The 25694-nt window shown below is 44.3% G+C and overlaps 1 protein-coding gene across 1 annotated transcript in view; it reads left to right on the forward strand.

The window, feature by feature from the left end:
- The window catches only part of LOC144826068 (astacin-like metalloendopeptidase), a 489262-nt gene that overhangs the window by 108775 nt on the left and 354793 nt on the right, over positions 1–25694 (forward strand). Inside the window, exon 3 of the mRNA XM_078684379.1 lies at positions 19795–19845. Coding sequence (XP_078540505.1) covers positions 19795–19845 — 51 coding nt within the window. The remainder of the gene's footprint in view (positions 1–19794; positions 19846–25694) is intronic.

Consider the following 25694-nt stretch of genomic DNA (forward strand, 5'->3'; position numbering starts at 1 on the left):
CGGCCTTCCAACGGGTGAGAGTGGAATGCTGTGTGACAGTCTGTAAGCATAATCAAGTTTAGAAAGGATGAATGATGTTGCATATATTTTTGTGAGGAAATGTGAATGTGAAAAAATACATCCAACAGTATTTATTGTGTAGAAAGTTGTTTGAGACAGCTTGTTTACTTGAGCATTTATTGAAGGTGTACATTCGAGGATAATTCCAAGACTTTCCTTCAATACCTCCTCCTCCTTAGCTGTTTTTGGAGGAGATCCTAGTTCATCTGTCTGTAAAAAAAGATCATAATTTGTTATTCGGTGCAGGTCAGTATTTTAGTTTTTGAAGTATTTAACTTGAGGTGAATCCATGTCATACATTGATCTAATGACTATGAGGAAGGTACTGACTTGATTTCCCTTCTATCTAGTGTTTTCTAATTTCAGAATTTTCTGTGTCATCTGTGTAGTTATGCCAGATGCATTCCAAACTGCTGATATAATCTGGTAGTGGTTTCATGTATGATGAAAAGTACAGGTGTTATGATAGACGATGATTTGATAGACCCTTGTGAACTCCTGTTTTTATGCAGTAAGTATTTTAAAGAGTGATGGTGTCCATAGCAACTGAGTCTAGAACTTAATGTCATAGTGAACTCTGTCAAAATCTTCTGAAAGGTCCACGCATACCAAGAAAGCGACACGATTTTTCGGCAACTCTGTTTTTCATAGCATCCCAAATTGCGAATTAGGGTGATTCAGTTCAGGCCAGAATCCTGTTTGCACGTTTTGGAGTTGTTTTTCTTAAATGGATTTCGAGATCTGGCTGTATACCACTCACTTCGAGATTGCAAATGAAAGGTCCATTGGTGATTGGCCTCTAGCTGTTCGGATCTTGTGGGTCCAAGTTGTTCTTATGTAATTGGTGTATGTATGCCTTCTGCAATATGTCTGGGAAAATTCTTGAGTTTAGGGAGTTATTGATAATATTTCTGACTGGGATAGCTGCTAATATTGATTAAAGAATATTTCTGAAAATGTGTGTAGGGCAGGGATCTGATGGGCACGCAGGTCTTCATATTTCTGAGATTGTAATTTTTGGAAAGGATGATATGAGTAAAGAATTGGGAGTGGGCGGAATTCGTGGAGTTTCATTCAGTGGAAGTACATTAAAATTGAACAGAATTCCAGGAAGGTGTAGAGTGGGAATCACAATTAAACTTGAATCTGCAGTGATTTGTGAACATGGAGAGAGTGCTTCCTCTTTCAGCCCTGCAACGCACCACTGTAGTGCAGTACATACTCCTTTGCTGCCCATACATATTTATTTGAGGGCACCGAGGGGGATCCACTCAAGTGCATACCACTCAGTGCCTTTGCATACCTATGTGAGGGCACCGAGGGGTATCCACTCTATTGCATACTACTCAGTGCCCTTACATACTTATGAAATATGCACTGCAATGAAGTGGTTCTTTACAGGGCTGGAAGAGGGAGCAGTCCCTCTATGTATAAAAATGACTGCAGATTACAATTTAGAGGGACTTCTCCCTCTTCCAGTCCTGTTTAAAACCATCACAGTGCTGATTTAATTCTGCCTGTGGAACTGCGGAATTAATTAACAATTGTGCATTAGATAAATTACATGGAATTAAAAAATGACTCCAATCTGATGGCGAAATTAAAAATTATTCCCACCCCTATAATGTTTCTGCGTATATGCTAGGGTAGCAGTTGTGCCTCTTAATTGTAAAATAAGAATTCAATGTGTCTGCATTGATTAATTAATGTGTTGCTAGTTTTTTACAGATCTCTTGTCAAAGTGAGGTGGAGATTAGACAGCATTCTAGATTGTGAAAATCTGATAGAAGTTTATAAAGTTCCTTAGCTGGGCATTTAGCATTGTTGATCTTGCCTGAGTAGTGGATATTTTTTTTACTTCTACTTTTTGGAATACTTTTTACGGATTAGCATTTCAAAGGCTGTGGTCATCTGTTTATTGAATATTTCGCCTGAGTTTATTGTCTCCAATTCAGTGCTTGTGGTTAGGTGAGATGCCTTCTGTATGTTTAATTTGTGTCCCGTGGTGAGATTCAGTTGATATCGCATGAGAGATCTTAAGTGAGAAGGTGATGGGGTGTGGTAAAGATGGCAGCCGGGATGGTCACTCAGATTTGAGGTTCAGCGATGGGCCCCAGCACACGGCATCCTCCACAGCTTGTGAGCTTCCCGCTGGTACCTGGAAGCGTAACACTTACCGACACCCCATCCGCCAACTCTATAGGAACTCACAGAGTCAGCCACTGTAAGGAGGAGTAGGAGCGAGAGCGGCCTGGGGAGATGGTCTGCTCATGCACAGCGGCCCCAAAGCTCTCCTCCACTTCCTGAAGCCCACTATTGTTCCCCAGGAGCAGTGGAGGCCTGGTAGAAGGCCAGGGACACTGTTGGCCCAGTTGAAGACATCGGGTGCCCGCGGTCCAAATATAATTGCTACCATGACCCATGGCTAGCTTGCAAAGCCTTAAGGCTCAGACTCGGCACACCACGAATATGGCTTGAGAGCTGGGCCCTGCAAAATGTCATAACATTGGAAACTAAGCACGAGACAGGTGCAGGCATAATGAAGGCAGCACTCCTCCACCTGCAGAGCACTCCTCCTCCCCTCCCCTCGGAGCTCCCAAATTGATACACATTGATATTGTTTGTCTTGGAAAAGAGGGTTCGCACAACTGGGACCTACCACCCTCGCGCTGCAGCACTGATACACACACCTCTCTTCCACCTGCTACACCCTTTAACACGTCCAGGAACTAAATGACCACTACAATGGGCAAGAGGTCTTAAAGGTGATCAGCTCGAGATCCCTATGTACTGTGGGCACACCTGGACAGGCGGGGGGCCCTAAATGCTCCCTGGTCGAGTTCCGGACAGAGTGCTCTCCTCTAGATTGTAATGGTCCGAATGCTGCTTGCCTAGCCGAGACTATAGAGGGAACCGGAGGAGACTGGGGGGTCCCGTGAGCAAAGACTAAACCCCCATATTATGAGGCATCATCCACGTTGGCCATCCCTGTCCACTCTCTTCATTGTCTTGCACCAAAAACGCATGCGGTGCACCCAGATACTTGCCCATTGGGTTAAGTTAAGTTTAAGTTTGTAGATTTAAATAGCACGACTTATCAGCCGTGAGGGTATCCAGGCGCTGTCACCTGGGCAGTGGCACCTTCTTGGGGAGATCGAAAGCACAGTCTGCCCATCCCACCACAGCCAATATCACTGATCACTACTGCGCACCTCAGTGGCAGAGACCCACAGAGATTAAGAACCCCCACACTGCCGGAGTTGGAGACCTACATGCCCCCCACCTAAGCCGGGCACCCATAATGCTGTAGGGGTAGAAGAGGCCTTTCAAGACCGTACTGGGAAATTCGGTGAAAAGCTTGCCACTATTTTGGATATTAAATCTACCCAGGAGCCCAGACTAGATGCTCACTTCATCGGCATAGACTTCATTCTCGCTCATCACAAGAAACTGAAGGAGAGGGTAGACGAAACAGAATACTACATGACGGTGGAGTGGTGTGGCTCACTGGTTAGAGGCGGCAGACCTGTTAGCAGAGAACGGCCCGGGACCAGGGGTCAATTCCCGACGCGGCAGGATCTTGGACCAGGGTCAACGGACTCGATAATTCTCACCTCGGTGCCTACTCTAACCAGGGAACACACTCGGCAACTCTGGCCATTAAGCTTGCCTCATCTCTACAACGGCCCCCCACAGACGCCGGGGATGCCTGGTTTCACCCTGGAGATACCCAGAAAGGGACCATCTCACAGGGAAAACCAGGACGGGTTCCTCGGCGGTCTACAGCGCCAGGACACTCGGGTAGAGTAACAGTGCGCTTTACAAGAATCCCACATTTACATTTACCCCACAGTTAAAGGCTCTCCAGGAGGAGGCGTACCAACTGAGACAGAGATTAGACGAGGCAGAAGGCCACTCTTGCAGAATTAACAGTTGCATAGATGGCCTACCTGAGCGAGTCTAGAAGCACTAATTGTTCCAGAAGGAACTTGGGGGGCAAACAATCCACATTCTTCTCAGGTGAAAGGGCACATAGGGTGCTGGCTCATCCTCCTCCCCAGGGGTACCACCCAGATCAGTGGTGGCCTGATGTTCAACTACCATGACAGGGATCACATCTTACAGGGCAAGCAGCCCCTGGCAAGTGGCCAACACCAAGGTCACCATTTATTCAGACTACACATTACAGGTTCACTAAAAGAGAGAATCCTTCTACAGGATAAAGCCACATCTCAGAAAACTGAACATTTGCAGCGCATTACTGTTCCCCGCCAAACTGAAGATCATACACTAGGACACTCCCAAGTTCTTAGTCTCTCTGGATGATCCATGGACTTGGCTGGAAACATAGGAGAGGCCACCCTGGAAGACAGGCGAGATGACCATGCAGATGGACAACTGTCCGGGCACGACACCGGAGGAGGAAAAGAACAAACAATTTCCCATCCAGGGAACAGATGACTAGAAAGCACGCACTGGCAGTTGCAGAGGTAGAACACCGCACAGGTAGGCACCACAATCCCCATAAAGGCTCTCCATGGAGGCTTCCCCGGCACACAGCTCAGGCTGTGTTGACACAGACCTATCCTTGGCAGACTTTGTTCTTCACGGAGGCCCACAGTTAACGCCGATGAAGGAGGATGGGGTACTTTAGAATTCAGGACATTATTTAGCAAACTTTGCAGCAGAGGGAGACTGGGGAATGCCTTAGTTTGAGACTAAACATTCTAATATTCTAATTCTGACATGGCACGTCAGGGGAATGGCAAACTGGATGGTCTCACACTTACACTGATGGTGCTGTATGCACCTAACGTGAACTAAGCCACGTTTATAGACAGATTACTCCTCTCTCTTTTCTCAAACGCAGATACCCCCGTATCCCAATCTGGAGCCTCCTCTATGTCACTGAGGCGACTGCACATGGAGGTGGTCGATACCTGGCATGAGAACATTCCCATAACTCAGTGGTACATGATTTACACAGGTGCACTGACCTTTTATACTGTAGCCCCGCGATGGTGAGCTGGTCAGCCGAATATCTAGCTCGTACACCACAATCCCCTTAAGATATCCCTTCTTTGGGTTAGTGCCCGTGCAGCCATACCCACATGACACTCGGGGATGCCTCCTTCAGGTCTACTGTGGTTAAAGCAGTGGATCAGTACTTTCTTGAAAACAAGTAAGACTACCTAATGGAATTGAACAGATATAAGGTCTTACTGAGAGGCCTCTGTACTATGTCCATCTACGGCACTAGATTGGTGCTTCACTGAGTACTAACAACATTAGAAACTTATTTCCACGTTTTAAAATGTTCCACCGTAAGAAACACCAGAGCCCTGCCCAGGTTGATACAAAAGAGGCTGTAACACTATAAAACAACCTTTGCAAATTTATGCCAACTAGATTACAGAGAATACGTAGCTCGCCATCATTCTAAGTGTCACAAAACAGGATGACTGCTAGTCTGGCTTCTGTGATCCGCGCATCCCAGGATCCCTAATTGCTGCAATCAGCAGTCACCAGGGAAGAATAATACCCAATCAGGCAAATATTAATGAGATATTCATTGAGTATTACACCAGACTGTAGGATTCCAATATTAGGGTAGATGACTATGTGAGAAGTTGGCCTGCTATGTGCTGTCCACTAATTAGAGTCGGCACCTTGCACAGGTCCAAACGACCCTTATGATGTATGAGGTCAAAAATAACCTTTAGAAAGCTATCCTAGTGGTAGCTGTGGAGAGCAGCCTTCAGGCTTAATCTTGAAGGAATGTAAAGCAGCTTGTTTTACCAGAATATCACCTATAGTTTTAATCAAATGAAAAGAGAACCACACAGTAGTTATAAAAATATGTATTTATTTATATAACATTCTCTAGTATCCTCTACATGAGGATACTAGACCTCGGACGTTGCTGATGGCTGTATTATAGATGAAGATTGCCTCGCGCCGCTTAAGACGTCGATCTCGACAGAGAAGAAACAGGTATTTTCATACCTCCGGAAGTAGATCTTCTTCTACTTTTTTCACACCTGTATGGAGATCTGCCTCTGGATGGAGCTTTGTGAAGAGAGATCGCCTTAAAGGAAGGTGGGGAGGTCCACCTGTGGATTCTGTCTTTTCCTCTCTTGAAGCCCTTGAAGACGTATTTTCTCTATATAGTTATTTTTGAGAGCTTCTGGCAATGGCGGCAAGACTCAGGCAGATGTTTATGGGGTAGGCATAAGATGCAGACTGAGTTGGTGGTCAGTCTGAGCCTCCTTTTTGCCACAGGTAGGGCAATTGACAAAAAGTGAAGGCATTTTTTGACAGAAATTATGTGAAATTCCTGTCAGAAAACTATTTAACCTCACTCTCGGAGTAAAAAGACGTGAGTGGAGCACAGAAATATTATTTTAATAAGCAATTTCTGAGAGAGCTCAAAGTTCCAGGATCCACACTGAATGAGCCAGAAAAAAAGACCTGACAGAACTGTCACCTTTGGGACATAGTGGGATACAGGAGATCCTGGAGGTCTTAAAAACACTGTGCCAGTATTTTCTTGTTATGCTTTTAATGCAGCCTATTGGCTAATAATGCCTTTCCATTCCTTGCAATTTTCTCTTCGAAAACGGCTATGGTTTTGAGCCTCATGCTACAGAAATGCTGGAGTCTGGTAAGGAAAATTCAATGTACATGGGCATTTTTAGCCCTTAACATAGGCTGCATAGTTATACGTACATGTTTTATGCTATACATACATATATGGTATATATTTAATATGTGCTCCGGGGTCCCCACACGTGCGCCAGAATATTCTAATGCCTATGACTGTTGGTGTGGATCCCCTCGAAGAGAAACACTATTTAATAATCAATAGTGTCAAGCAGACACATTAAACCTTATATTTGAATATACCCAATCCTTTTTTCAGTAATTATGATGAATTTAAACCAAGCAAAGGGATTTTTGTAGGAGAATTTGCCTGCTAAAAATACCTGCAGTATAATTTAGAGAAAGGCATAAATGGGCAAATGAACTCATATCTTCTGCAATCATTGACAAAGGCAGTTGACTTGCTTGCAACAAACAGGCACACCTAGTGTGTTTGCTAATTCTGTTTGCTGTGGCAATGTGAAAAGTTTTTACAAACCCAAGATGGCTGCTGGTGACTCAACATGCATGTGCACACATGGGTGACCATCTTAGGATGCTTTTTCTTTGAATTGTTTAGAACAACATTCCAAGATAGCCACACATCTTGAACATCTAATCCACATTCACTGGTGGACATCTTGGATTTCTTTTTCATATGAAAAACAAATGCCAGGATACCCGCCTGTGTGTGTACATGTCTTTTGGTGCACCAGCTATTCTTTTGGAACTTATGAGTAAAAATAATAAAGGCGGCTTCCTGTGCATACACAAGCATACACACACAGGATGCTTTTTCATAAACAAAAATAATTTTAAGACGGCTACTGGGGAGTGCACATTCATACTGATGCATGTCAATTGCTCCTTCTTTTCTCATCAAGGCTGCCAGAGGTAAAGGAACATTCTTCCTGTAGCTACTGTATTGCACCAAGCTCGTAAAAACCCTCCAGACAGACAGCCGAATCAAAGATAGACATTAGTAGCAGAGCCTGGCACTTACAAACCCCAAAGTGGGTTAAATTAGAACTGCATCCAGCTAGAACAGCATTCGAGTATTTGAGGCTGAAAGAATTCCCGATAGAGTATCAGTGACCAAAGAGCAGGTAAAACAAGAAACAATTAGCAACAGACCCCAGGGGGGAGAAATCCACCATTGGGATGTATAGCACAGATGATATCAGCTCTTTATATATATGAAACAAAGAAAGTGAGAAGCGAAGCAGGAAATGGTATTAGTAAGTTATGGGCCATGATGGTTTGGGAAAAGGACTTGCAATACTGGTGTGAAAACCGTGAAGGAATTGGCAAAAAAACATGTCACTTCCTGTTCCTTAAGAACAGGGAAAGGGCAATCCATGGATCTGAAGAAATTCAGAAATAAAATTAGAAGAAAGATGGGTGGTAAGAGGCACATTGCAGAACACAGTGAGAGTTACAGCTGGAGAGCTCAGTACCAACAAGCATTGGCATAGAAAATAAGTCTCGCTTTTGGGACCTTATAAGTATTTAGTTATGCAGCACACTATCCTTGCTGCAACAAAATCAACTGTTGCATGGCTAAGCACTTATAAGGTCCCAAAGGCGAGACCTATTGGCTATGCCAATGCTTGTTATATCTCTTCTGGCAACCCTTCATGATGCACTGAGGGGATAACTACTGGTAATCTTGCATCGGATGCCCACTAAAGTAATCATGCCTATTGTGGTCACTATTGAAATAGAAGCTTTGGGGGATTTTCATTGAACAGCAGTAGCTTATATTACAGAAAAGGTTGGAGACATCTGTTCTTTGTAATGATCAAAGAGTGTTTTACCAGTAAGGAGATAGCAGTCAAATGTACAAACAAGTACCAGCAATCGTTGCAATGTACAGCATGCCCTGCTCATAAAAGGGAATGGTAATTAGGGTAACATTTCATATGGCACAGACAGCCTTTCCTGATGTTGCTCAATTGCTGTTTTCCTTCGATGAATCAATTTAGACCTCTGTACGTGGAATGCAGAATTTTAAAGTCAACTTGGCAACGCTTACTTGAGCAGTGTAAAAATACAGGGAATTTGCATAAGTCCTCTGTGCTAATTGATATTTTACCATAAGTAGGCCATTTAAATGGTAGACAGGCAGAGATGCTTCAGTAACAGCACAGTGAACGAGTGCCAGCCAGCTGAGGGAGGAGTAGTGATAAAGAGACCTTCTAGGTGACCGCTCGCACCACAACTGCAGATTTACAACACAGAAATTGCTTTGTGCGTTCTTGGCTTGGCTGCCAACACTATATGCTGTGCTTTGCAAAACAGCCACTCCGGCTATACCTGGACAAATACTCATACCTCAACCAGACACCCACCTGAAAAGGACACACCATCATAGAAATACAGACAGGCACACAAAAAGACACATACATGCACAAAGACATACAAAACGTATGTAAACGTATAAAACAAGTTACTTACCTGTAACTTTAGTTCTCCAGTATTGGTAACTTTCATAGATTCCCATAGCTTGTAGCATTCCCCGTCATCGGAATGGGAGCCTCGGTAATAAAATATATATATATATATATATATATATATATATATATATATATATATATATATATATATATATATATATATATATATACAGGTAGTAAACCAAAAGAGGTACAAAAGAGGAAAAATTAGGCCTAGGCCTTATACTATATTGTAACCGATAGGTGTCCTTTTGTAAAAAAAGACCCAAATGTAGAGCACCAACCAATCAGAACAGCCTCACCCTGTGGAACCTTCCTGAGAAAGCTCAGAGCCTCAGATTTTCGTAGCCGTTGTATAGCCCTAATGGCATATGCCAAAAAGGGTGAGCTTTCCCAGGGGAGGTGGGTGGGCGCATGGGAATCTATGAAAGTTACCAATACTGGAGAACTAAAGTTACAGGTAAGTAACTTGTTTCTTACTCCAGTATTGGAACTTTCATAGATTCCCATAGCTTGTATCAGAATAGATAGCAGTAGCATACTTAGCGCATTTCGTGTATAAAGTCTTAATAACCTCATATATGTTATGAATTCACCATAATATCACAATACAGTTAACCAACAGCATAAATAACGAAATGTGAAAGAAAAGAAGGAGGGTAGAGAGGAAAGCTCACCGCTCACAGGAAGAGATTTCTCAGGACCGCTTGACCAACAGCCGCATCCCCTTTAGCAGATGAGTCCAAGCAGTAGTGCCTTGTGAAGGAATGTGTACTGCTCCAGGTGGCCGCTCTGCAGATGTCCTTAATCGATACTCCTGCAAACAGCGCCCTTGAAGATGAGATAGACCTCGTGGAGTGCGCTTTAACCTGTCCTTCCATGGGCTTCCCTGCCGCCTGGTGGCAGAAACGGATTGCACTAGATATCCATCTGGAGATCCCTTGTTTTGATAATGGGAACCCCTTACAAGGGGCTCCAAAAGACACAAACAGCTGAGGTGATTTCCTAAACCCAGCCGTGCGTTGAAGATAGAATTTTAGACATCTCTGGACGTCTAGAGAATGAAGTGCCCTTTCAGCCGGAGTAGAAGGCCGAGGGAAAAAAGAATTCAGAACAACCAGTTCATTCAGGTGAAAGTCGGTAGGAACCTTAGGAATAAACTTTGGGTTCATTCTAAGGATCAAGGTGTCATTTTTGAACTGCAAGAAGGGCTCTTTAATGGTCAGAGCCTGTAGCTCTCCCACCCTCCTCGCAGAGGTGAGAGCGAGGAGAAGGAGCCACCTTCCATGACAAGAATTTCAAGTCAGACTTATGAATTGGTTCAAACGGGGGCCTCATTAGTTGGGCCAGGACCACATTTAGATGCCATACAGGAGGTGGTGGCCGGATTGGTGAAAACACTCTAAACAGTCCTTTTAAGAATTGCTTTATGACTCTTGTTGATAAAAGAGAAGGACCTGATCTTGTTCTTCTGTATCTGGAGATATCCGCCAAGTGGACCTTGATGGAAGAATGGGCAAGACCTACATGAGCTAATGACAGGATATATGGCAAGAGTTGATGTGGAGCAGATGAAAAAGGGTGCACTCCTTCTCGCTGGCACCATATGTAGAAACCCTTCCACTTTGCTCTATACGTCCTATTCGTGCTAGGCGCCCGCGCCTGAGCCAAGATGTTTCTGCATTCGTCAGAAATGTCTAGATCTCTGAACTCTCTGTGCTCAGGAGCCATGCTGCCAATTGAAGCGAGTTCGGGTTCGGGTGGAGAACCTGCCCGTTGGACATTGACAGAAGAGACTGGCTGGGTCGTAGATGTATGGGATTGTCTTGAGACAGAAGGAGAAGCTCCGTGAACCAAAACTGGCGAGCCCAGGCGGGAGCAATCAGAATCATCTTGAGTTTCCTGAGGACTCGAGGAATTAGGGGAAATGGAGGAAAGGCGTAAAAAAATGCGCCGGACCAGGACATCAAAAGCGCATTCCCCAGCGATCCCCGATGGTGTTCCCTGCTTGCATAATACCGGCATTTCTTGTTTGCCGGCGTGGCGAACAGGTCGATCGCTGGTGTCCCCCATTGGGCGAAGATCTCCTTGATCACTGAATCGTCCAATTCCCACTCGTGAGAAATCGCTCTTAGGCGACTTAGAGTATCCGCCTTTGTGTTGTCTATGCCTGGCAGATGCTCTGCCACCAGCGAGATGTCCTGCGAAATCGGCCATTCCCACAGTAGTTGAGCTTCCTTGGACAGTTGTGACGATCTTGTGCCTCCCTGCTTGTTGACATAGTGCACGGCCGTGGTGTTGTCCGTACGCACTAGGATGGATGAGTTCCTTATCCTTGGGAGGAAAGCTAACAGAGCCAACCGAATGGCTCTCAGCTCCAGAATATTTATATGCAGACGACCTTCCACCGGCGTCCAATGCCCACTGACTTGGAGGTCTTGCATGACCGCTCCCCATCCCTGAAGGGAGGCATCTGTTGTAATGATGTGTGGGGCCGGAGGCATTCTCAAACTGAGACCCACCGAAAGGTGAGAACCTTCTATCCACCAGGCCGCCGCCTGCTTCATCTGTAGGGTGACCTTGACTTTGTCGTTGAAAGAACCGTCCACTTGCCTCCACTGAAGGTCTAGTTGCTCTTGCAAGGGACGCATCCGCAGCCTGCAGTGCGGAATCAATTGAATACAGGAGGAAATCGACCCTAGAAGAGACTTGTACATCCTGACTGACACTGACTGCCTCTTTCGCAGTCGACTGGCCGAAGAAATTAGTTTTGCTTTTCTTTCTTCCGATGGGTAAGCTTTGCAAGCCTGCGCATCGATAAGAGCGCCCAGGAATTTCACCGAATTGGCCGGCCGAAGGACAGATTTCTCTTGGTTGAGCTGAAAGCCTAGTTGATCGAAGAGACGCAAACATGTCCCTACTGCTCCTGCAGCTGCTTGATAACTTGGTGCCTTTAGCAGCCAGTCATCCAAGTACGGGAAAACCTCTAGCGACTGACTTCTCAGAAAAGCTGCCACCGGGGCCTGCACCTTTGTGAATATCCACGGCACTGATCTCAAGCCGAATGGGAGCACCATGAACTGGAAGTGACTCTTGCCCACTGTGAAGCGAAGGAAACGTCTGTGAGCTGGGTGGATCGGGATATGGAAATAGGCATCTTCCAGGTCTAACGTAGCCATAAAGTCGCCTGGATTCAGGAGGCGCAAAATATCCTGGAGTGAGATCATCCGAAATGAGAGTTTCACGAGATAGGTGTTGAGCTCCCTTAAGTCCAGGATCGGACGCCACTTGTCTTTGGTCTTCTGAATCAGGAAAAACCTGGAATAGAAGCCTTTGCCTCTTTGCGATAGAGGGACACGCTGGATCGCCCCTTTCTGAAGCATTTGTTGAACTTCTAATTGCAGAAGGCGTAGGTGTTTCGTATTTGTGGCGTGGGGTGGGGAGCTCTGTATGGTGGAAAATCCTGGAACTCCAATGTGTGTCCCTGACGGATGATGTTCAATACCCATTGATCCGATGTTATCTGTTCCCAGCTGCTCAGATGTTGAGAGATCCTGCCGCCCACCGGTGATACATGGGGCGGAGGAACAGTCGGCAGAGTTAGGATACCGCTATTGACGCTTGGAGGCGTCCCTGCCCTGACGACCCTGTCGTCCACGTGAGTTTTGGCGAGAGAAAGATTGCGTTTGCGATTGACGCTGATAGTACTGATTACCGTACTGAGGCCTGTACGATTGTGATTGTTGAGTATAACGTTGTTGTTGGTAACCACCTCTTGTCGATGTGAAGCCTCTTCCTCTTGCTCCACGGAAAGGTGTCTTCCTATATTGTAATGTGCCCAAGGACCGAGCCGTCTCCGTGTCTTTCTTTATCCCCTGTAGAGTATCATCAACATGTTTCCCAAACAACATGTCACCGTCAAAGGGTAAGTCCAAGATTTTATTCTGGACATCTGGACGAAACCAGGTCGCCCGCAACCAACCCTGTCGTCTAAGAACAGCTGCTCCACCAAGAGCACGGAAAGCAGTGGTAGCGATGTCCATCGCGCAATCTATTATTTCCGATGAGGAACGTTGTCCCTCCTCCAGGAGTTTCTGGGCCTCAGCCTTAGGATCGTCAGGGAGCTGGTTTAAGTATGGCGAGACGTCACTCCACATCTGACGGTTGTATCGTGCAAAGATCGCTAGGGCATTGGAAGCCCTGACCAGCAAACTAGCAATAGACGAAAAACGCTTCCCTGCGTTATCCAATCGTCTACCTTCTCTGTCCGGTGGAGCTGTTAGAGGAGCCGATGGATTGCGTGACTTTCGCTGAGCTGCTTGCGATATCACCGAATCCGGTCTCGGTTGGCCAACAAAACAAGCTGGACTGTCATCCGGCGCCTTATATTTCTTTTCCAAGCGCGGAAGGACTGGAATGACCGTAGCCGGCGTCTGCATCACCTTCTTTCCCTCTTCCCATATATGTTCCACAATGGGAATGGAGCGTACAGCCTTGCGATATGACTCCTTGAAATCATATAAAAAACAATCCGTGGAAGTTGACGGCATGGTGAGCTTAAAACGTGCTGTGGCTCTATCCATTAAGTTATGAAAACCTCCCACGTCCGCCGGAGGCGAGTCAATTGGGTCCGGTATTGGGGATGCAGGATCTGGAATAACATATTGATTCCATTCCACATCAGGATCTTGAGCCTGATTATCTCCTTCATCGTCCTCTGAAGTATCAACCTGGGTAAGCCCTACCTGTTGAGGAACTTCTACAGCCTCCTCTACATGCTGGGGCCGTGAAGAACAAGCAGCCGACAATTGAGATTGCTCCTGCGCCTGTTCCTGCACTGGACGCGACGCTTGCCTGCTACGATATTCCTCCAACATAGCTCGTAAGTCCGTAAGCAGAGACAACGGCAATGAGACCAAACCCTGCTGGTTCGGGACATCCTGATATTGTACGCGATCCTGCTGCTGTTGTTGTTGTTGATTATAAAAATATTCATTCTCTGGCTCCGAGTCATGCAACTTTAGGTGCAATTGTGATGGACTATATGCATCCCTAAATTCACCATCTTCCTCATCCGAATATTCTTCCTCGTCAAACAATAAGGCCGGAGGTAATGGATCTACCTTCCTCGGCGAAGTCATATCCGGCGTAATAGGTCTTTTTCTAGGGTGCTCAGCCCTCACTAACGTCGACCCTTCCATCGTCGACGGTGGCGTCGTCGAGGTCGTCGACGACAGAATTGGCTTTGTCGTCGTCGACGGGATAGTCGTCGTCGACGAGATTGTCATCGTCGACGGAATTGCCGTCGTCGACGAAGTTGTCGTCGTCGACGCCTTCGTCGACGCTGTCGCCGTTGACGTCGTCTTCGTCGACGGTGTAGTTCTCGTCATCGCCGTCGACGGAACCTTCTTCTTCGTCGACGGTAAAGAAGATGTCGTCGTCGGTGGTAAAGTCGACGACGAAGTCGTCGACGAAGTCTTTGCTTCTTTAACTTTAGCAGCTGAGGAAACCTCTACAGCTGTCTTCCTCAAAGTTTTAGATCCATCAGCCTGATGGGATGGCCCAGCCGAGCCATCATCTTTCTTTGATCTTGGTACCTCAGGTACCGGCCTCTCCCTCTCCTTTTCACTTCCGTGAGGAGATTCGCCAGGCCCAGGCTTGCCAGACCTGTCAGAGGTCCCACGCACAGCCTTCGAGGGGGGTTCCAAAGAAACTGAAGCAGAGGACCTACCCCTCTTCAGTGACTCTTCGAAGACGTAGTTGAAGCAGCATCCTCTTCATCACTGGAAATAATATTATCTCTCAACTTCATCTTCTGTAACCACGTCAGCAGACGCCCCTCACGGTCACGTAGGGTCTTGGTTGAAAAGGTTCTGCAGATCTTACAGTCTGCCACCTTATGATCTGGGTATAAGCAGTATATACAATCCTTGTGCTTATCCTCAGCAAAAAGTCGTTTTTTAGAACATGTGGCACAAGGCCTGAACAGGCTTTTCTTCTCCTTGTCCTCCATTATATAAAGATGTTAAGAAATCCTGTAAAGATTTAGTAGAAAACAGTACCTCAAAAGAAAACTAGAGCAGAGCTCTATGGAGACTCCCTATCACCAACGTGCGGTAGAAAATCTGAGGCTCTGAGCTTTCTCAGGATTGGTTGGTGCTCTACATTTGGGTCTTTTTTACAAAAGGACACCTATAGGCTACAAAATAGTATAAGGCCTAGGCCTAATTGTTCCTCTTTTGTACCTCTTTTGGTTTACTACCTGTGTATATATATACACAGGTAGTAGGTGTCATGGTTATCACCATGCTTTAGGACATACCCAATCACAATCGTGGTTTCTCCTCTCCCACAGTCAGACAGCGAATCATGTCAAATGAGAGTGCATACATACACAAGGGTAAAACGGGGATATGTAAACAAACAGTAGCGTATTTAACGATTGACTAATGTGAAATGTTTTGTGACCACCAGTGCGGATACAGATAATTTTACGCCCTTGTTAAATGTAATTTCTAGACATGAAGTTAATGTTTAAATTAATATGGGATATGACGTGGAAACAAGTGAAAACAGACGGCCATGAAACTAATGTGCTGAGTCATGAAACTGTTCACGTCACTACAAGGGTGTAACCATGTTACCATAGCAACAAGTAAATGCCAATTAGCTATGTTAATTGAAACCCATGACATGAAGTATGTGTATATATAGCGCACAGTAAAATGTACAGATGTTAGTGAACAAGGTGGGAGTAAGCCGCCGAAACGCGTCTGAGCAGAAACTGATTGAAAAATAAAGCGTTTGAATTGAGATACATGGAGTCAGCGCCTTCTTTGATGGCAAGTTTGGTATGGTGATAATATATATATATATATATATATATTTTTTTTATTACCGAGGCTCCCATTCCGACGACGGAGAATGATACAAGCTATGGGAATCTATGAAAGTTCCAATACTGGAGTAAATAAAAGTTACCCAAATTCTGACACAGTATACAGAAACACAAACATACCGCACAGCCAGCCTACACCAAGACACACGCAACCCCATGCATATTAAGAAACACACCATTCACACGCATATACAAAAACACTTGAATGAAAAGAAATGTACATACAGACCTACTGAAACACGCTCAGAAACACATGCATTGAACAAGCACATGCACAGAACTATAGTCTTGCTGGAAAAGATTACCACCACATACAGGCACACTAACAATCACACAGGTAAGCACGTCTACAAAACAAATAAAAACAGATGCACACATGAATACATTCATGCACACACATGCACACTTCGGAGAGAACAACAGATGGCCATTAGCACACGTAGGTAGACACAGACATATTGCACAGATACACACACCCACAGGCACAGGCAGAAAGAACACAAAGATACACACAACAAATATACTGATACACACATACCCCAAATAGCCCCATCCACACAGAGATACCCATTGCCACGTCTTTAAGGCAGTGTGCCGGCACTGGGGTGGCACCTCAGCTGGAGAGCTAAACATTTAAAAAAACATGCAAAGACAGTAGCAGTGCATTGAGGGCGCGGAACAGCATTGCATACAAAGTCAGTAGCAGTGCAGCGAGAGCATGCAATTACGTTTCTGAGCTAATTCTATTTTCCTAAATGTTAGTTATTTATGAAGAAGCTTTTAGGTCACATCGATTAGTCATGCAAGTGTACAAATGTGTATGTATTCTGATATACGACTGGTAAATCACTGGCTGCAAATGAATTCTCAGTGCTGCGAAGCCATCTAATGAGCTATACAGAAAAAACTATCAACAAAACATGATATCAACAATTAGAACTAAAAATACTTACAAACCAATGAAGAGAATTTAAAAAGCAGCAATTTATAGCGAAAACATACCAGATATGGCACTATGCAGAGTGTAGTGATGAAAGCTGTGTAGTGCGGTCCCTAAGCCACTGTTGGATTCTTACGACAGGTGTGCAAAATTTGTGTAATTCGTTTTTGCATAATTACGTGAAATTTCGAGCTGAATATCGTTAAAAAAACACACAAGTGCTGTCAACAACCACCTCTTGCGCTCCTGTGTATTGTTCTCGTGCGCCTGTCATAGGATTTTTTTCCCAGAACAGCCTCAAACTTACGCATGTGGCATGACACAATTTTAGGATTTTTGTGTAACAAACGTAAGCAAATATGGAAATGTAAGCGAGATTAACCTGGTGTAACAAACATTTTGCTCTGGCCAAATTCCTACCGATTTAGCAGACAAATATTTCTCACAGATATTGCCTTGTGTTCTTAGTTCTGAAATGCATCTTTCTAAACATTCAACTGGGACAAGTAGTGCACTGTGCAGGAGGACATTTTCAACAATAAGTAACGCTGAACTTAAAAACACCTGCATATATAACACTATGTTATAATCAAATTAACGATTGTGACAGGAATTCACAAGAGTTTAGGCTTGAAACCACAAGCATTCCTCGCATGCTTAGCACGTCATCGCGGTGAAAACAAAAGTGATCGCGATTGCGATGACGTGCTAAGCACGCGAGGCATGCGGGCGCAGCAATGACTGGAGAGGCGGAGAGAGGCGCGCGTGCTTGTGCACTTAACCGCAAGCTGGACGGCTGGCGAATAGCACTTTGAAAAGCCCCTTACTAAAGTTCAGCAAGCAGTGCATGCGCTGCTCTAGGCTTGACCTAAAAACGAGCGTATCTGTAGCTGCTGGAAGATGAATCATTTATAATAGTAGCAAGAACAGACGCGTGTGAAGTATTCGAAGAAAGCGAAACGTCCTGTGTCCCTGCAGGTAATAGCGTATTACTCGGGAGGAGACAAGTATGTAAATGGCCTATTACTTTCAAGATTATTACCTGCACAGAGCCAGAGACACGCGGGTTTTAGGTACCGAGTCTTCTAGTTCTCAATACCGTAAAACACTATATTGTGAGGTACTACACTATTGTCTTTTCAAACCTTGAATACTGCCACTGTCGTAGAATTCAAGCCTAGATGGCCTACTTGTCGGTTGCCTGTTTGCAATGGATTTTACTCGAGAAATGTGAATAACCGTGAAAAGAATAAATTCAAACCAACACAAATCTGAACTTGAAACATCTCTTTATCGGTCACACTATATGTTGATTGGACTTCTTTGAGAGCTTTGGGATGTCCATGTTTACCTATCCCTATCCTTTCACGGTGTTACTTATACCATGCCCATCGTCAATACTACATGATGATTGGACTTCTCTGAGTGCTTTAAGATTTCTCTGTTTATCTATCCCTATCCTTTCATGGTGTTACTTATACCATGCCCATCGGTCATGCTATGTGATGATTGGACTTCTCTGAGCGCTTTGGGATTTCTATGTTTACCTATACCTATCCTTTCACGGTGTTACTTTTACCATGCCCATCGGTCATACTATATGATGATTGGACTTCTTTGAGGGCCCTGGTATTTCTCTGTTTATCTACCCCTATCCTTTCAAGTTGTTACTCATACCATGCCCATCGGTATATCTGTGGGGAGTATTTCCGTATGAGACTTTAGGAATAACTTGCCATAATCTCTGTTTTTTGCGCTTATTCCCACAATTTTACCCAGTGTTTCACCAGGAGAATTTTGCTGCTGAATGCCGAGATCTCAGTGGGAAAGATAATAAGTGCAATCCTGATCGGGCTAGTAAATCTTGCTACCCGCCTCATCAGGTGGTCGGGAGCATTAGTAATGAGGACCTCACGGAAAGAATTACAATTGAAAAAAAGAAATGTTCTTGTTATTTTATCCGCTATTGTTATGTGTAGATGCTGTGTGACTATATTAAAATTTCGTAGAATCTTGCTTTATCACACAGATATTAATTAATCTGGTTTGATGGGTTAATGAGGGTTATGCTTCCGCTGTTCTGAGATAAAAATCACAAATTGTTGAATTATTTATTAAAGTAGTGGGGTGCAAATTACAAAAAATATAATGCTACATGCAGCATTGATATACATTTTCAGTATGTTGTTGAACTGAATGTGTTTCGAAAAAGAACTTAAAACATTTTTTTTGCAGGACATATTTCCTAATAAGCTCACTTGCATGCATTTTTTCTAGTGAGTACGTTGCAAAGATGTCCAATAGGGCAAACTGTATGAATTGGAAGTTTGGGGCCTTTTCACAAGTGTGCGCAAGAATTAAAAATGTCACACATTCCTACGTCCTCACCCATACCGCATCATAAAATGGCTAAAATTGTACAGTTTCGGAGAGAAACATATTAAGATACATTTGCGATTTAATGTGCGGTCATCAGAAAGCTCTGCACAATATGGCACTTACTGACATCTTAAAAGTCCTGCATTTCAAACTTAACAAATCAGTCTTCTGTGGTTGATAAGGAGTTTTATTCAACTGGGTAACATTAGCGTCTTTTATTATTATTTATATAATATTATATAATTTGCTACATAGAAAAAAGTAATATTCAGAAAACCTATTATAATTTATGTTTACTTAGTGCTGGATTCGAAAAAGGTGTGCCAGGATCTAAAGTTTTGTTTGTATCTGGGAAATCAGCTGATGGGTCCTGCCCTACCTTCACCGTCATCTTATGATTCCTTTTTATTTCTCCACAGATCAAAAGTCGGGTGCCGATGTGTTCAGCATCATAGCCAAGTGCAATGAAGGTAACCATGAAGGAATGAGTCGTGAGAGTCAAAAAGGGTCATCATGAAGCAGAAGTTTTGCGAGGCACCAGCTTCTGCTCTAGGGAGCTTATGGCCACATGCATCATTGTTACATTTTGCGATTTCTTCATTGCGAAAATTAAGGAATCGCAATTAAGAAATCGCAAAATGCTATGCATTGAGAAATCGCAATTTGTTTTGCGATTTCTTAATTTTCCTTAATTGCGGTTCACAATTTGCGAATTGCAATTAAGGAATCCCTTCCCATTGATTCCTATGGGTCTAGAGGCCCATAGGAATCAATGGGAAGCCATTCTCATTTTGCGATTCGTAATTAAGGAATCGCAAAATGAGAATGCTATTTCAAGGGTGCAGGTGGGGGTCCCAAGGACCTCCCCCTGCACCCCTGAAATTAAACTTTAAGAACATTTTTCACATACACATGCCCCAAGGGCACGTGTGTGTGTAAAATGAAACTTTCAAAAATGCACTTTTGTGCATTTTAGAAAGTTTTCGCAAATTACCATGAAGTTCAACTTCATGGTAATTTACCTCTTCCAATTTGCGAATTCGCAAAAAAACAAATATTCATGCATTGCATTTAAGAAATCACAAATTGCGATTTCTTAAATGCAATCGCAATTTAAGAAACCGCAACATAATTGCGATTCCTTAAATTGCGAAAAAAGAAAAAAACATGATGCATCCCAAAAAATGAAATTGCATTCGCAACCGGCCGAATTTTGCGATTCGCACCGTTTGCGAATGCAATTCACTTTGATGCATGTGGGCATTACTCTTGTAGGAAAACGCACAGCGTCATTTCTTCTCAGTACACAAGTAACATTTAGCTCAATTACTTTTTAAATATACTGACCGACTCTCTTATTTGTTCTATGGAAAGTGAACTAATATTTGCAACTGAACAGGGAGAAGGCACCTATTAAAGAGTGATGTTTCTCTAAGCCTTTGATAGGGAATTGTATGGGGCAGCATAAGACTGTAAGGGGTCGTATAATATTATTATAAACCAAGATCCTCAAATTTAGGCAGGAAATATTAAATTCTCTCTTGTAGGATTACCTGCTGCTTAAGTAAATCAATGGCCATATGCACAGTAAGGATGAGGAAATTACACCAGAAACATTCCTGCAGATGGTACAGAGAATTTAACACTTTCTTCTCAAATTAGTCTCCTCCCACTCAACTTTAATACATGCCCACGTCATTTTTGTGTTACCCAAGTTAAGTAATGTTTAAAATGGGTGATGTGGGGATCAAGCATGGTGGTGGCTAAGGTTAGTTCAGAAATAAGGTGTCACATCAAAGAACAGCGTGAGGAACCCAACTAGGAGCTCATGTTGCAGGAAAGCATACCTTGCTCCCCTGTGCCTTTTTGCGGGGAGGGGGTGAAACCACACATACGTGCAATTCAGTATTTCAACAGAAGCATCACCCACATGTTGAACTGGCTGCCGGCTAGAACTGATGGTTGACGTGGTACCATAGCTTTCCTAAGGCTCATGGGTTTAAATAGGATCACTGGCAGAATATCTGAACCAAAAATATTGTGTGGACCGAATAGTCTGTCAAAAATATCTAGGACCAAAATATCGAGAAGGTAAGTGCAAATAGGTGATGTATAGATTTACTATTCATCTACGTACCATGAGTATGTATATGTCGTCAAGGTACTTGTATGTGAAGTTTTATATAGTACATTTTTGCTTACTTATAGAAACTTACCTTCACATTAATTTTTCCTCGATATTCTTGACACAATATTTAGTCTCACCAGCGGTGGTTCCTCCACAGGAGCTGAGAAGCATCACCCCACCCTCCCCACACTCGCACAACTGCAAACAGAGTGACAAATGAAATGGGAATAAATGATTTAAATTACCACTTTCTTTTATACTTTCTGCTGAACGGAGTGTGGGGGTGGGACCAGCGCGTCATTGCTGCTGATTGGCAGCAATTGGAAGAGGCGACTTCGGTTTGATATGCGCTTGTAGGTTTGGCTGACTATCTTACTACGGCCAGTCGGACATGCGCAATTCAAACCTCTCCGACCCAGCTGTCTTAGAACAGCTGGGTTGGAGCATGGCACAGGCTCGAGTGCCTTTCGGAACACTGAGGCCGCATGCTGCAGCCAATCTAGACGCTTCACTACATGAGAGCAGCGTCTGGATTGGAGAATGTAGTAGGCTTTTCGGAGTCACCTCGTGCTTGGAGGAATCTGGAAACAGGGACTGGAGAGCAATAAGGAAGTGCTGCAGGATAAGGTAAGTCAATGGTATTTTTCGTTTCTTAGATGTTTATTTTAATGTGTTTTCAAGCAATTCGTTAATGTATGTGTGTTTTAATGTATGTAGTGCCTCACCGTATTTTTATGCAACCAACCGCCACTGGGTCCCCTAATATTTTTGGTTTGTATATTCTGTCTAAACACTGTTTAAACCAATAATAAGAGAGCCCTCTACCTACGTCATAAATATTTCTAATCTCAACACCAGGGACTCCTAAGAAGTTTTTAGAAGAACCCTCACCCACTAGGATCAGCTGGTAGCATGTTTCATCATGGGGTTCCCACCGAAGACTCCTAGTGCATCTGGGTGTGCTATGGCGCCTGTTTTACAGTGGAACAGGTTTTTTTTTAGGGATCAAGATCAGCTGCACTTGTCTAGCTAGACTTAAGTGCAGCCTTTAATACAGTTTCGCATGGTTTGTTGCTATAACGGCTGTGGTCACAGGGCATTAGGGGAAGGCATGCTGATTTCTTACACAAGTGCTCTTTCCATGTGATCCAGAAGCCATACACCTCAGACAGATAGCATCCCCTTCAGCAGGGAGTATACTTTGAGTCCTACCCTGTTTAACCTGTATCTCTTGTCCCTTGGCAGACGTAATCGTGCCTAAAAATGAATGTGTGTCCTCATGTAACGTAACTGGTGCTATGTAAAGCGCTCTGATACCTGATTCAGTTCGGATCTAGTTCGCGCTATATAAAACTGCAAAAAAATAAAAATAAAAAATTGAACGCCATGGCGCGAGGATCGTGTTGTATGCTGGCGACACCCAGCTGATCATCAGTCTGGCACAAGATAAGAAAACAAGTTACTTACATGTAACTGTAGTTCTCCAGTATTGGAAGCTTTCATAGATTCACATACCTGAGCCGTTTCCCCGTCGTCAAGACGGGAGCCTCCGGTATATAAAAAAGCAATGGTTAGCAGTATAGCTAACTGAAAAAAGGCCTTAGGCCCATTCCCTTTTGCAACCCATAACCTTTGTTATGTAAAAAAGGACAGCACCAATCTGTCTTCCCTGAATTTCAGAAAAGATTCTTGCGTCGTAAGGGCTTGGATTTCTCCCACCCTTCTGGCTGATGTTAGAGCTATTAATAGAGCCACCTTCCAGGATAGGAATTTTAGATCAGTTTTGTGAATTGGCTCAAATGGTGGTTTCATCAGTTGTGATAAGACAATGTTCAATTGCCATAGAGGCGGTGGAGGCCTAGTGGGTGGATAAACTCGAAACAACCCCTTCATGAATTGTTTCACAATTCTTTCCGACCACAGAGATGGACCTGCTGAGTTTATCCTGTATCTTGAAATCGCCTCCGAATGCACTTTAATTGAGGCATGGGCTAATCCAGACTTTGCCAGCCTTAGTAAATATGGGATGATTTGATGCTCCTCCGCTCGCAAAGGATGCAAATCGTTCTTCTGACACCAGTGGCAGAATCTTTTCCATTTCATCCTGTACGTCCTACTGGTGCTTTCAGCTCTTGCCTTTGCCAGGATTTCTCTGCATTCTGCTGGAATGTTTAAGCTATGAAATTCTCCGTAGTCAGGAGCCAGGCCGCTAATTGCAGTGATGTCGGGTCTGGATGCCGCACTTGTTCCTTCTTCATAGTCAACAGTGCTGGTATTGGCTGTAGACGTATTGACTCGGTCTCTGACAAAAGGAACAGCTCTGTGAACCAATGCTGCCTGGGGCACCAAGGGGCTATTAGTATCATTCTGCACGGTTCCTTTTTCATCTTCATGAGCACTTGTGGCATGAGGGGAATCGGCGGAAAGGCGTAGGCAAAGACGCCTGACCATGCCATGGAAACACATTCCCCCATGATCCCCTCTGGTGACACCAGCTTGCAAAGAACTGGCATTTCTTGTTCTGGGCTGTGGCAAACAGATCCACCGTTGGCATCCCCCACTTGGCAAAGATGGTCCTCAGCGTGTCCTGATCTAGCTCCCACTCGTGACAGGTCGTTTTTTGCCTGCTGAGGGTGTCTGCTGTTGTGTTTTGATCTCCTGAAAGATGTATCGCCATCAGAGCCACTTCGTGATCTATCGCCCATTTACACATTTTTTGAGCTTCCTTTGACAGAGAGAGAGATCTTGAGCCCCCCTGTTTGTTTATGTAGTGCATTGCCGTTGTGTTGTCTGTTCGCACTAGCACTGATCTCCCTTCTATTTTCGGCAGGAAGGCCAACAATGCCAATCCTATTGTCCTTAATTCCAATAGCTTAATGTCAAGGTGTTGCTCTTGTTTGTTCCAATGGCCGCTGACTTGTAACTCCTGTAGGACTGCTCCCCATCCTTCGAGAGAAGCGTCCGTGGTAACTACTAACGGAGCTGGCCCACCAAGATATTGTTCCTGCAAGTCCACCACTTTACCACCTGCAACATTGGTTGCGTGACTTTGATCTTGTCCTCGAAGGATCCCTTTGCTTGGCACCACTGAAGGTCTAACTCTTCTTGTAACGGCCGCATTCTCAAATGACATAGAGGAATGAGTGGTATGCATGAAGACATTGTCCCCAGAAGCGATTTGTATCTTCGGACTGAAAGAGACCTTCTTCTGCTGAATTCTTTGGCTAGAGATACTAGTCCCAATTGCCTCTCTGTGGATGGGAAGGCCTTGTTTTGTGATGTATCTAGGATCGCACCTAGAAACTTGATTGTCCTGGATGGCTGAAGAGAGGATTTTTCCACATTTAAGGTCAGGCCCAGATCCGCAAACAGCTCCATGCAAGCCGAAGTCGAAGCGTGATCCGCCTCCTGCGATGGTGCCTTAACCAACCAGTCGTCTAGGTATGGGAATATTTGGTGTTTTTGTCTTCTGAGATAGGCTGCCACTGGCGCCAGACATTTTGTAAATATTCTCGGTGCAGCTTTGAGGCCGAATGGCAGCACTTTAAATTGGTAATGGTCTTTGGACACTGTAAAACGAAGGAACTTTCTGTGGGACGGATGGATGGGGATATGAAACTATGCATCCTGTAAATCTAGGGAGGTCATCTGATCTCCTGGGTTTAAAAGCAGCAGAATATCTTGGAGGATCACCATTGTTAATGACTGTTTCTTGAGATAGGCATTTAGGGACCGTAGGTCCAAGATCGGACACCACCTGAGAGCATCTTTTCTGATCAAGAAGAATCGGGAATAAAATCCTCATCCTCTTTGGGAGTTCGGCACCGGTTCTATTGCTCCCTTTCAGGGCATTGCACGAATCTCCTGACGCATCTGAGACAGGTGTTTTACTTTTTGATATGTAGGTGGCGTGGGAGGAGGGAAGTGGAGGAATTCCAGAGTATGTCCGAATTCTATTATGTGGAGGACCCATCTGTCCGATGTTGTTTTCTGCCACTGTTGTAAATAATAAGTTACTCTTCCATCCAGGGGAACATTTGACAGGGTAGGAGGATAAGCACCCAGAACTTGTAGGTTGTCATTGTCTTTTATTATTATCCTTCCCAGAACGACTTCCTCGTCCTCTGGGCGTGGACTTAGAGTAGCCCCCAGAATGCTTCTGGCCATATTGCTGCCGACAGGGCTGCGAAG

Source organism: Lissotriton helveticus, chromosome 3_2 (genome assembly GCF_964261635.1).
Source record: "Lissotriton helveticus chromosome 3_2, aLisHel1.1, whole genome shotgun sequence".
NCBI lineage: Eukaryota > Metazoa > Chordata > Amphibia > Caudata > Salamandridae > Lissotriton > Lissotriton helveticus.